The 12,545-nt window shown below is 43.2% G+C and overlaps 1 protein-coding gene across 1 annotated transcript in view; it reads left to right on the top strand.

The window, feature by feature from the left end:
* The window catches only part of LOC139563895 (transcription factor IIIB 90 kDa subunit-like), a 59,748-nt gene extending 47,558 nt beyond the window's left edge, over positions 1–12,190 (top strand). The window contains exons 17-19 of the mRNA XM_071382890.1: positions 6,705–6,756; positions 9,781–9,931; positions 10,096–12,190. Coding sequence (XP_071238991.1) covers positions 6,705–6,756; positions 9,781–9,931; positions 10,096–10,127 — 235 coding nt within the window. The 3' untranslated portion in view covers positions 10,128–12,190. The remainder of the gene's footprint in view (positions 1–6,704; positions 6,757–9,780; positions 9,932–10,095) is intronic.
* Positions 12,191–12,545: the final 355 nt, after the last annotated feature.

Genomic DNA, 12,545 nt, shown 5'->3' with positions numbered 1-12,545 from the left:
GTGAGCTCATGGGGGATGAGGTGTTAGAGGGGACATGCCATGGGAGGAAGGATGGAGCGGGTCTGGTCTGGGCAGGCATCTCTGTCACACCTACACCACCCCTGCCCTCATTAGAGAGGAGACGTCAGACATGTTTTCTTCTGCGAGGGAGAAGTAGATTTTTAGAACACGTTCACTGTTCTAGCTGAGGTGGTGTCGCAATAATGAGTAGTGTTGTCATGATACCAGAATTTTGACTTTGATACCAGGTTGTGTATCATGATACTCAATAACAAAACAATCCCACGGCAAAAAAAACACATTAGCCAAAGTCACAGAATGGCTCTTGATCCAGACAGAGACTCAGCTACTGCTCTGTTCAATCGTTGGGCATTGTGCTCCTTGCACAAAGGCGGAGGTAGCGGTCCTGCTGCTGGGTTGTTGCCCTCCTACGGCCTCCTCCACGTCTCCTGATGTACTGGCCTGTCTCCTGGTAGCGCCTCCATGCTCTGGACACTACGCTGACAGACACAGCAAACCTTCTTGCCACAGCTCGCATTGATGTGCCATCCTGGATGAGCTGCACTACCTGAGCCACTTGTGTGGGTTGTAGACTCCGTCTCATTCTACCACTAGAGTGAAAGCATCGCCAGCATTCAAAAGTGACCAAAACATCAGCCAGGAAGCATAGGAACTGAGAAGTGGTCTGTGGTCACCACCTGCAGAACCACTCCTTTATTGGGGGTGTCTTGCTAATTGCCTATAATTTCCACCTGTTGTCTATTCCATTTGCACAACAGCATGTGAAATTTATTGTCAATCAGTGTTGCTTCCTAAGTGGACAGTTTGATTTCACAGAAGTGTGATTGACTTGGAGTTACATTGTGTTGTTTAAGTGTTCCCTTTATTTTTTTGAGCAGTGTATTTAGATTTGTTTAACCCTTTTTGTTGTTGGTTACTACATGATTCCATATGTTATTTCATAGTTTTGATGTTTACACTATTCTACAATGTAGAAAATGGTAAAAATAAATAATCTTGGAATAAGTTGGTGGGTCTGAACTTTTGACTGGTACTGTAAGTATTCAGACCCTTTACTCAGTACTTTGTTGAAGCACCTTTGGCAGTGATTACAGCCTTGATTCTTCTTGGGTATGATGCTACAAGCTTGGCACACCTGTATTTGGGGTGTTTCTCCTGTTCTTCTCTGCAGATCCTCTCAAGCTCTGTCAGGTTGGATGGGGAGCGTTGCTGCACAGCTATTTTCAGGTCTCTCCAGAAATGTTAGGTCGGGTTCAAGTCCGGGCTCTGGCTGGGCTAGTCGAGGACATTCAGCGACTTGTCCCGAAGCCACTCCTGCGTTGTCCTGGCTGTGTGCTTAGGGTCATTGGGCAGGTAGCCTGTTGGTTAGAACATTGGACTAGTAACCGAAAAGGTTGCTAGATCGAATCCCCGAGCTGACAAGTTAAGAATCTGTCGTTCTGCCCCTGAACAAGGCAGTTAACCCATTGTTCCTAGGCCATCATTGTAAATAAGAATTTGTTCTTAACTGACTAGTTAAATAAAAGGTTAAATTGTCCTGTTGGAAGGTGAACCTTTTCCCCAGTCTGAGGTCCTGTGTGCTCTGCAGCAGATTTTCATCAAGGATCTCTCTGTACTTTGCTCCGTTCATCATTCCCTTGATCCTGACTAGTCTCCCAGTCCCTGCCGCTGAAAAACGCCCCACAGCATGCTGCCACCACCATGCTTCACCGTAGGGATGGTGCCAGGTTTCCTCCAGACCTGATGCTTGGCATTCATGCCAAAGAGTCCAATCCTGGTATCATCAGACCAGAGAATCTTGTTTCTCATGGTCTGAGATTCCTTTAGGTTCCTTTTGTCTAACTCCAAGTGGGCTGTTGTGCAATTTACTGAGGAGTGGCTTCCGTCTGGCGCCTCTGCCATAAATTCCTGATTGGTGGAGTGCTGCAGAGATGGTTGTTCTTCTGGAAATTTCTCCTATCTCCACAGGAACTCTGGAGCTCTGTTAGAGTGACCATCGGGCTCTTGGTCACCTCCCTGACCAAGGCCCTTCTCCTCCGATTGCTCAGTTTGGCCAGGAGGCCAGCTCTAGGAAGAATCATGGAGGCCACTGTGTTCTTGGACCTTCAATGCTGCAGAAATTGTGTGGTAGCCTTCCCCAGATCTGTGCCTCGACACAATTCTGTCTCGGAGCTCTACGGAGAATTCCTTTGACCTCATGGCTTGTTTTTCGCTCTGACATCCACTGCCAACTGTGAGACCTAATATATCATGTCCAATCAATTGAATTGTAGTGTAGTGCCGAGGCATGTAGTTAACACGGTCTGCAGATAGATCCTACTTGTTTGAGACAATAAATCATCTTTGGGAGAAATGTGAGAGGCCAATAAAGTGAATTAATAAAGTTTTGGTGGAAATTATCTTTAAAATCAGCATATTATGTTATGGTTGGCATATCACAAACAAAGTACTAGGGAGGTGAACTGATGTCAGCTTTAGCTGTAATCTAGCAAGGAAAGTTTGCCTATAAAGCTGGAAGCTACCGGTATCTTCTTGCGTTGTAAAGTGTTCTAGCCTGTATGGACATTGTTTTGCAACAGTAATAGTTTCAACATTTCTACATGCCGTGTCGCATTATTCAAGTGTGATAGCATGAGTGGGGAGCTAACATGATGCAGCCCAGACTCCCAGTGCCAGCTAAGTGGAGTAGGCAGTGTGGGCCGGCATTATTAGGGGGACATCACCTTCACTGTCACTGATACAGACTTTTGATCCGTGGGACACATTTTGTCCCACGGATGTACCGAAAGCAACAAAAATTCTAGTATCAAATCGTTTTTTATGTTGTATTTAAAAAGTACAGACGTTTTGGTATACCCTTCGTCATGGACTGTTTGGTATTTCTGACATTGCCTGCCTTTTGGTGTGAGACAGAGACAGTCTGCTCATCTTTTTTGACCGCATTGTCTGTGTTTTGTGTGATCCTCCTTCTCAGGGTGATAGTAGCGTCCCTATAGTGTGTTATTAGTATGATAATAATGCGGTAGTAGGATGTCATAAGGTGAATGCACCAATTTGTAAGTCGCTCTGGATAAGAGCGTCTGCTAAATGACTTAAATGTAAATGTAAATGTAGTGTGTGTGTGTGTGTGATCCTCCCAGGCTGTCTGTGATCATACTGAGCCTGTCATACTCCAAGCCAGGATGGTAGTAGTGAACCTGTAGTACAGTAGTAGCAGTTTGATCCTGTCTGTGTGATCAGCCTGTGATCCTCCCCCTGGTGGGCATGGTCAGACAGATGCCGTCACTCTACCGGCTAATGCCACCATCCTGAGCCCCGACCACATCCCTCTGATGTGTGTGTATCTAGCCCAGACCCAGAGGCACATGGGAACGCAGGGCCAATGTCAGGCCACACATGACTTCAAAAAAATGGCCACATATGACCCAATATGTCTCCAACATCCTCTTTAGAGGTCAGAATTCCCCAGGGCCACGCAGCATTATCTCCCTTTCATAAAGCCCATGATCTCCCTTTCATAAAGCCCATGATCTCCCTTTCATAAATGCCATGTCTGTTTTGTAACAAACAAGGCTGGTCCTCTAGCCTAAACAATCATAAACATTCGACCCTCATACACTATGAGTTTGTGTTCTTACTCAAGCAGGTATTTTGGTGTGTGGGAGATGTTTCTGTTTGAGTGTGTTGTAGTGAGATGCTAGAGTAGAGTATGAATGGTGTCAGTGCCATGTGGAGCTTCTTTTGGCCCTATCAGTGTCTCACGCTGCCAAGCTCTGTTTTGTCTGTCCCAGAATCCACTTTATGGTGAATGGACTGCGCTCAGCCAGCCCTGCCAGCCCTGCCAAAGTAGTATCTGGGAGAATAAGTCTGTGTATACTGGAAACGAGCGAGTGGGCACCACAGTTTTTTCTGGCTAGTTTATCTTTATGCATAGTTTGATTGTGAGGAGGGAGGAACTTTGCCTCAGACTTCAGGCCCAGCCTGGAAAATGTAGTTTGAAGCCCTGATTTATTGTCCATATATTTATACCATAGCTTCCTCATACTACTAATTTAACTAATGCATTTTCCATCTCACAACAGTGAATAGATTACCTTGTGTATAACTGCTTGTGCTTCTAAGATCCTGTGTTTGTGATTGGAAACTAAAGTGAAAGGGACCCATTGGGGAACCCTGCTCACCCAGTCCTGTCTAGTACAAGGTCTGTGGGCTAGCCCCACTAAGCCCAGAATAGGCTGGTGCTGCTGGATGCTTTTCTAATAAGCTCTGACAAAGGGAGTGAAGATGCCATGCTTGCTGAACAGTGAACACACACACCCTCTCCTCCACCCTCCTCCTTGTAAAGCAGATTAATTAAAAGTGCTCTCTCTCCACTCTTATCAGTGTGAGTAAGGCACTTACAGTAAGCCCCCATGGGAGTGTGTCTCACCAGGGTGGGTGTGCAGGGGGGGCAGAGAGCCTCCAGGAGAGATTCTAATTTCATCCACTGGTGATATTCTTCCCCAGGAATTACTGCTGCTGTTGCACCCTTCTATCTGTTAGCATCTTGCGCTCTTAGAATTCTAGTCAATTAATAGGGCTTTATTGGAATGGGAAATGTGTACGAAGTGCAGCTCAGTTTCCACAATTTTGTGGGCGGTGTGCACATAGCCTGTCTTGAGAGCCAGGTCTGCCTACGGCGGCCTCTCTCAATAGCAAGGCTATGGTCACGGAGTCTGTACATAGTCAAAGCTTATCTTAATTTTGGGTTTGTCACGGTGGTCAGGTATTCTGCCACTGTGTACTCTCGGTTTAGGGCCAAATAGCATTCTAATTTTCTCAGTTTTTTGTTAATTCTTTCCAATGTGTTAAGTAATTATATTTTTTCTGTCTGTGTGTCTGCCTGTCTGTTCGAATATACAGTTGAAGTTGGAAGTTTACATACACCTTAGCCAAATACATTTAAACTCAGTTTTTCACAATTCCTGACATTTAATCCTAGTAAAAATTCCCTGTTTTAGGTCAGTTAGGATTACCACTTTATTTTAAGAATGTGAAATGTCAGAATAATAACAGAGAATGATTGCTTTATTTCTGCTTTTATTTCTTTCATCACATTCCCAGGGGGTCAGAAGTTTACATACACTCAATTAGTATTTGGTAGCATTGCCTTTAAATTGTTTAACTTGGGTCAAACGTTTCGGGTAGCCATCCACAAGCTTCCCACAATAAGTTGGGTGAATTTTGGCCCATTCCTCCTGACAGAGCTGGTGTAACTGAGTCAGGTTTGTAGGCCTCCTTGCTCGCACATGCTTTTTCAGTTCTGCCCACAAATGTTCTATGGGATTGAGGTCAGGGCTTTGTGATGGCCACTCCAATACCTTGACTTTGTTGTCCTTAAGCCATTTTTCCACAACTTTGGAAGTATGCTTGGGGTCATTGTCCATTTGGAAGACCCATTTGCGATCAAGCTTTAACTTCCTGACTGATGTCTTGAGATGTTGCTTCAATATATCCACATAATTTTCCTTTGTCATGATGCCATCTATTTTGTGAAGTGCACCAGTCCCCCCTGCAGCAAAGCACCCCCACAACATGATGCTGCCACCCCCGTGCTTACGGTTGGATGGTGTTCTTCGGCTTGCAAGCCTCCCCCTTTTTCCTCCAAACATAATGATGGTCATTATGGCCAAACAGTTACTGTGGATATAGATACTATTTTATCTTTATTTAACTAGGCAAGTCAGTTAAGAACAAAGTCTTATTTTCAATGACGGCCTCGGAACAGTGCCTTGTTCAGGGGCAGAACGACAGATTTTTTACCTTGTGAGCTCGGGGACTTGATCTTGCAACCTTTCGGTTAGAAGTCCAACGCTCTAACCACTAGGCTACCTGCCGCCCCCACTTTTTTACCTGTTTCCTCCAGCATCTTCACAAGGTCCTTTGCTGTTGTTCTGGGATGGATTTGCACTTTTCACACCAAAGTACGTTAATCTCTAGGAAACAGGACTTCCTTCCTGAGCGGCATGATGGCTGCGTGGTCCCATGGTGTTTATATTTGCGTACTATTGTTTGTACAGATGAACGTGGTACCTTCAGGCGTTTGGAAATTGCTCCCAAGGATGAACCAGACTAGTGGAGGTCTACAATACATTTTTTGGCTGAGGTCTTGGCTGATTTCTTTTGATTTTGTCATGATGTCAAGCAAAGAGGCACTGAGTTTGAAGGTAGGCCTTGAAATACATCCACAGGTACACCTCCAATTGACTCAAATTATGTCAATCAGAAGCTTCTAAAGCCATGACATCAATTTCTGGACTTTTCCAAGCTGTTTAAAGGCACAGTCAATTTAGTGTATGTATACTTCTGACCCACTGGAATTTTGATGCAGTGAAATAATCTCTCCGTAAACAATTGTTGGAAAAATTACTTGTCATGCACAAAGTTGATGTCCTAACCGACTTGCCAAAACTATAGTTTAACAAGAAATTTGTGGAGTGGTTGAAAAACAAGTTTTAATGACTCCAACCTAAGTGTATGTAAACTTCTGACTTCAACTGCATCTCTCTCTGTGTTTTGTCTGTTAGAATATCTCTCTCTGTGTCTGTCTGTCTTGCTCCAGCCTTTGTCCTTTTTCTCAACGGTTATCTCTGCCATTCATTGCAGCCATGTGGTCTATTCTTCAAAGTTTTTGTTTCTCTCAGGTTACGGCCCTTCATATCAGCACACCCCCCTAAGAAGCTGGCTCTAGACCAGGTAAGATGTTACACATGCTTTTGTCTCTTACACACACACACACACTTTTACTATCGCTAAGGGTATCCAGATTTCCATACCTTCATACCGTGTCTGTGCCATCCCGGGATATACGGTATTACGGTAGTGCACACATGGGGCGCTATTGAAAAATATATAAATGTAAAAAAGTCACTTACCAGAATGCTAAGAAGTACTAAGAAATTGTCATAGCAGATGCTAGGTAAATGGTAACGAGCGCTTGCAAACATTTACTACTAGGACAGACAACCCAGCTCATAAAGTTATGCAAGTATCTCAAAATGCAGTTTGCAACATGCACAAAACAAATATTAGGCAGCAGGGATCTTAATCCAGGAGGGGATTGTCTCTGCTGCTGTTACCAAGAAGCTTTAGCAAGTTAGCAAAACCCAGCTAGAGATCATGTATTTGGCACATCTTAGTTCATTTATAAGTTATATAGCTGATAAATATTAGTGAATTTAATACAAGTGTAACTTGATCACCTCACTTAAATTGTGTTGCAGGAGTGACTCACCTTGCCAAGCTCCCATTTTGCTCGTTGTGCTTTTTTGTAACAAACGTGACTGGCTCAAACTGCTTTTTTGGGAAACTAGTACTGGTAAGCTTCATAATGGAAGAATTATCTAACGGGCTGAATGATGAACACAATCTGCTTTATCTATTACCTAGTGCTCAATTTGACTTAAGTACTAATATTCAAAGCCCAAATTTCACTTACTAGAATGCTAACGAAATGCTAACAAGTACTAAGTGATCCTCATAGAGAACGCTAACTAAATGCTTACAAGTGCATTATGAACATTTTGTACAGTTTCGGACCTAAACTATACAAGTAACTCAAACGCTACTCAGTTTGTTGCACACACAAAGTGATTATTAGCCAGCAAGGCTCTTGATCCAGGAGGGGATTCTCTGCTGTTACCAAGTGGATGCTTGATTTTGGAAGAAGCTAACCACTTAGCTAAATGCAAACAATCTACTAAGTTAGCAAACCAAATGCACAACTGCAAAGCATTTAGCACAACTGCAGAGCATTTAGCACATATTAGACTTAAGTTAATAGTTCTAAGATATCTAGCTGGCAAACATTTAATTGTGAATTCCATACTTATATCATCTGGCGCATGTTGCACGACAGTGACTGACTCACAAGGCTCCCGTCTCTCATCGTGTGCTTGTAAACAAACACCACTTGACTGGGGACTACCGTAAGCTACATAATGTGACAGGTGAAGTGAAGAACGCAATGTTCTTTATCTCTTAACGTATTGCACTAGTTGACTGCAGGTATTCACTTAGAAAGAAGCTACAAATATTCCAATGTATAAAAATAAATAGTTTTGGCTGTATTGAAAAACCATCCCGTGGCTTTTTCAAAATACCCCAGTATAGGGTATATACGGTATACCACCCAAGCCTACTATCGCTAACACTATCTTGAGAAAATAAGAAAAAAAGGAATCATGATTCTCTGTCTCTACCTATGGTTTTCACCCATTTTGAATGTTATATCCTCATAGGATGCAAAACTTATCATACGGTATTTCTGCCTGCTTGCACGATGATGGCTCAGATACGCATGAAAACATGAAATGACCCCGGGAATCGATAGAACATCGCTCAGAGATGCACAAATACGATATAATATTCAAATTGGGTGAGTCTTTTCTTTAACCAACCCTTTAGTGTCCTATGGACCAGATGGGGGGCAGCGGGCTCACTAATGGGAGAGGACTGCGGCCATGTCCCGCTGAGTTGTTCACATGCACTCAAGCGGTGTGGGCTGGAACGTACAGGAGGGAGCCTCACTTTCTCCTGCACCCACTCTTCATACCTCTGCTGCTGTGTCTCGCTCCATTCCCTTCTTTTGCTCGCTCGCTCTCTCTCACTCATGTGGTGTTGGCAGCCATGAATGGAAGCTCCCAGTGCAGGCTACAGCAACCAGGAAGAAAACATTTGCCACGAGGGGCCGGGTCAACAAAGCTTGTTACTAAGCAACCCCTCACCACCCCCTGGGAACTGGCATCAAATGGCTTCTCTGATTGGTTGGGGCCGGGTTTGCTTGGAATTCATATTATATAAGGAGAGGAAAAGGAGCACAAGAGAGAGAAAGGAGATGTGTGCTTTGCTGTTGCCTGGCAGTTTTTCTGGTTCTCTTTGTATTTCCAAAACAAATGTTCTAGGAGTAAATGGCACTGAGTTGCCCAGTGCAGTGCTTCTGCCTGACAGTCTTGGCAATAAATGTCTGTTTACACGTCAAGCTCAGAGAAACTGGCAGGCTCCTGTGATAAACCTCTGCAATAGAATAGAACCTAGCCTAATTTCACTGTTCCAGGCTTTAAAGCTAAGAGACTAGTCAAGTTCGTCAAGCCCTTCCCCCAGTGTAAGCTATGGCAGAGAACCACTGACTCATCACACTGTTATGACTGACCTGATTCCACCAAGGTCACCCAGTTCTCTCACCTTTAAAACTGTCCGGGGTCAAGATTGTTGAATCAGTATGTCTTCTCATTCCCTTTGAAAGGGTCTTTCAACACTCCCTGCCTCTCCCATAGATCCTTCCCAGGACTCAGACCCTTCCTCACCACACAGTGGCCACCCACCCACTAATTAGTCTGGAGAATAATTTATATAATTTTTTCTCCCTCCTTTTGATGATAATTAATGAGACTTCCAGCTCCTATTATGAGGAGACATTTTCCACACTGGGAGGCTGGGCCCACCCAGCAGGGTGTCCATGGAGAGAGGGAGGGAAGAGGGAGCCCAGCAGGAGCTTAAACATGCTGCTGGAGAGGGACCTGAAATGGGCCTCCGTCACACTGTGGATCCCCCACCTGCCCCGCCCATACCCACATGCAGTAGGACTCGGATGGGGGGGGGGGTAAATCAGGCTAGCTATAACTTCCGTATTGAACATCTATTCAGGCTTTCAGGCTCAGTGTGCAGAATCATATTACCAGTTGGACAAATTTTGTGGATTTTTCCTTATTGTTTCCTTAGATAGCTAGCCCCCTGCCAATGGCCTCTGAGGTGTCGCCCCACTCTGTGCTGGTCGAGAGTGGGCCTGTGGTCTATGACGATGTGGCAGATGAGGAAGAGGAGGATGAGGAGGAGCCCTGCGTCAGCGCCATGGAGCTGCTGGGAGGCAACGGTCAGTAAGATAGATACTTCAAACTAGCCTGGTAGCCAGATCTCTTGATCGGCATTATCCAACTCCTCTTGCATTGGTTGTCTGGCTACCAGGGTGTCTACATATGTTTGAAAACATGTATTTTGAGAGCAGTTGAGTAATCATTCGGTCTTCTTTTACTCCAGAGTATGGATGTGATGATGATGATGGTTTCTAGCACTACTGGGTTTGGCCTGTTTGTCTGGACCGTTGTGCTACTCCAACCCCCTGTCCCATTTGGAGAGATTGACTCATTGATTGAGACGGCGGAGACAGCTTTCATGCTCACAGAATGGTGAAGAGGATGGAAATGATGACAGGAGCCATTTCTTCTCAGGATATCTCCTTTATCTAGATAAGAGGTTATGGGTAGTATTGAGCTGGATCGAACAAAGAGACTAAACGTAATGTCTCATATTCTACATTTCACGTCACTCAAGTATACACTACCATTCAAAAGTTGGGGTCACTTCGAAATGTCCTTGTTTTTGAAAGAAAAGCACCTTTTCTTGCTTCTTTAATCAGAACAACAGTTTTTAGCTGTGCTAACATAATTGCAAAACTGTTTTCTAATGATCAATTAGCCTTTTAAAATTATAAACTTGGATTAGCTAACACAATGTGCTATTGGAACACAGGAGTGATGGTTGCTGATAATGGCCCTCTGTACGCCTATGTAGATATTCCATGACAAGAATCTGCCGTTTCCAGCTACAATAGTCATTTATAACATTAATAATGTCTACACTGTATTTCTGATTAATTTGATGTTATTTTAATGGACAAAAAATGTGCTTTCCTTTTCAAAAACAAGGACATTTCTTAGTGGCCCCAAACTTTTGAACGGTAGTGTATGTTGTCTTTGCCTTAGCTTGTTAACCCTCCCCCCCCCCCTCCCCCTCTATCATGGATAAGTATGTCTGTAATTACATGAAAGTGAAGTACACTACCTAATGTGTTGGGAACAGTTACAACAGACAGGTATTAGTCCAATCAGTATTTCAAAAATCATGGCTACACATGAACAAAGTATGAAAGCAGCTGTATGCGAGCTTGCGTCTGAAGCCAAAGTATTGCTATAATCATGCCTTGAATATGTAAAATCATATGGAGTATGTTTCAGTTGAAATGCTCATGTTAATCGAGGTGATGAAGTTGCATTCAGCCAATGACATTTAGTCTTGAAACCTGTATTATAGGATTAGGTACATTTGAGCAGGTAGCATTTTGATTTGGTTTTGGGTTTCTTTTTCAACAGCTGCTATTTATTTAATGTGGTATGATTTCTCATTATTTGTTTTATGGAGAATTCTGCAAACTATTTTGGACTGGATAATCACTAAAGTGTTAAAGCTGGAATCCATAGCGGTGATACTGCCACGTCTGTTTGAGGTATTACAACAAAGACATTACTTCAAACAACACTTTTTTTCTTCTCGTAAATCATTGCACGTGCGATAGAACAGCATAGTATGTACTACGATTTATTTATTTTTTTACCATGATGCAGGATTGCTTGTTGCGCCTACCGCACATCTCAGCTTTAATTAATTATACATAAAGCTGCCAAATATATTAATTGTTGATGATGAACTATGCAATGTTATCCATTCCAAATGAATGACATTGCGTTATGGATTTATTTTGTAAATGCGCTTTAATGATTTTATTTGTAAAATGTTGACTAGGAGGATTACTGTTGGTTTGTTCACTGTGTTGACACGTGTATTTAAGATGTTAGGATGTGGCTAATGTTCACAGCCTCTCCTTCCACTTTGCTGCTACTCTATATAGACGGGTTGGTTGATTAGCAACAAAACCCTCGCGGGGAAAACAAGGTTGGCTTAGGTTGTTGACAAACTATATTTTGTCTACAGTGTTATTGAAAACATAAATACATTTGCACAATGGGCACTACATCATTACAGTTGTTGGTTAGCTAGCTAGCACATTTATGGCCATATTAGCATAGACGTGACATCAGTGAAAACACCTAAAAACAAGACATGGTATCAAGAACGAAATAAAACTAGCTGAACAAGCCACCGACATTTCCCCAAATGGTAGTTTCTTGTCATTGTTGCTAGTTGCTAGTTATCTGGCCATCCAGAATCACAACACACAGACTTCTGCCGCATTTTGAAGTGTGCGCATTGTTTTCGTGACGTCAACTAACCCGTCTGTGTTGAAGGTTACTTGTTTTGCATTGGCTGTCTCAGTAAAGCTCCTACCAACAGGAAACTTGTTCTTATTCTCTTTTCTAATTTGTCTATCATCTTTTCGTTGTGTCTTGATATAAGTGTTAGAACTGCTTTTGACATGAATACATGAAACAACCGGGTTTTGTGACCATTCTCCTCTAATTGTGACATCAAAGTTAAATGTTACAGTAACTTAGCTGCTGGCTAAAAGGCATCCTCAACCTAGCATCTCCAATTGGATAAAGCAAGGTTAAGAGAAGGTAAGGTGTCTTATTCCATTTCTGTGCTTTTTATAGTGGTGTTGGTTTTCAAGGCTATCAGATATCACCCTTGGCAGAGGTGTAGAGTTAACTTTATGGAGAGGTCTGGATCTCCTCGCCACCGCATATCAAACG

Source organism: Salvelinus alpinus, chromosome 34 (assembly GCF_045679555.1).
Source record: "Salvelinus alpinus chromosome 34, SLU_Salpinus.1, whole genome shotgun sequence".
Lineage (NCBI taxonomy): Eukaryota > Metazoa > Chordata > Actinopteri > Salmoniformes > Salmonidae > Salvelinus > Salvelinus alpinus.
The sequence above is the reverse complement of the archived record's forward strand: the minus strand, read 5'-3'. Positions and strand labels throughout refer to the sequence as shown.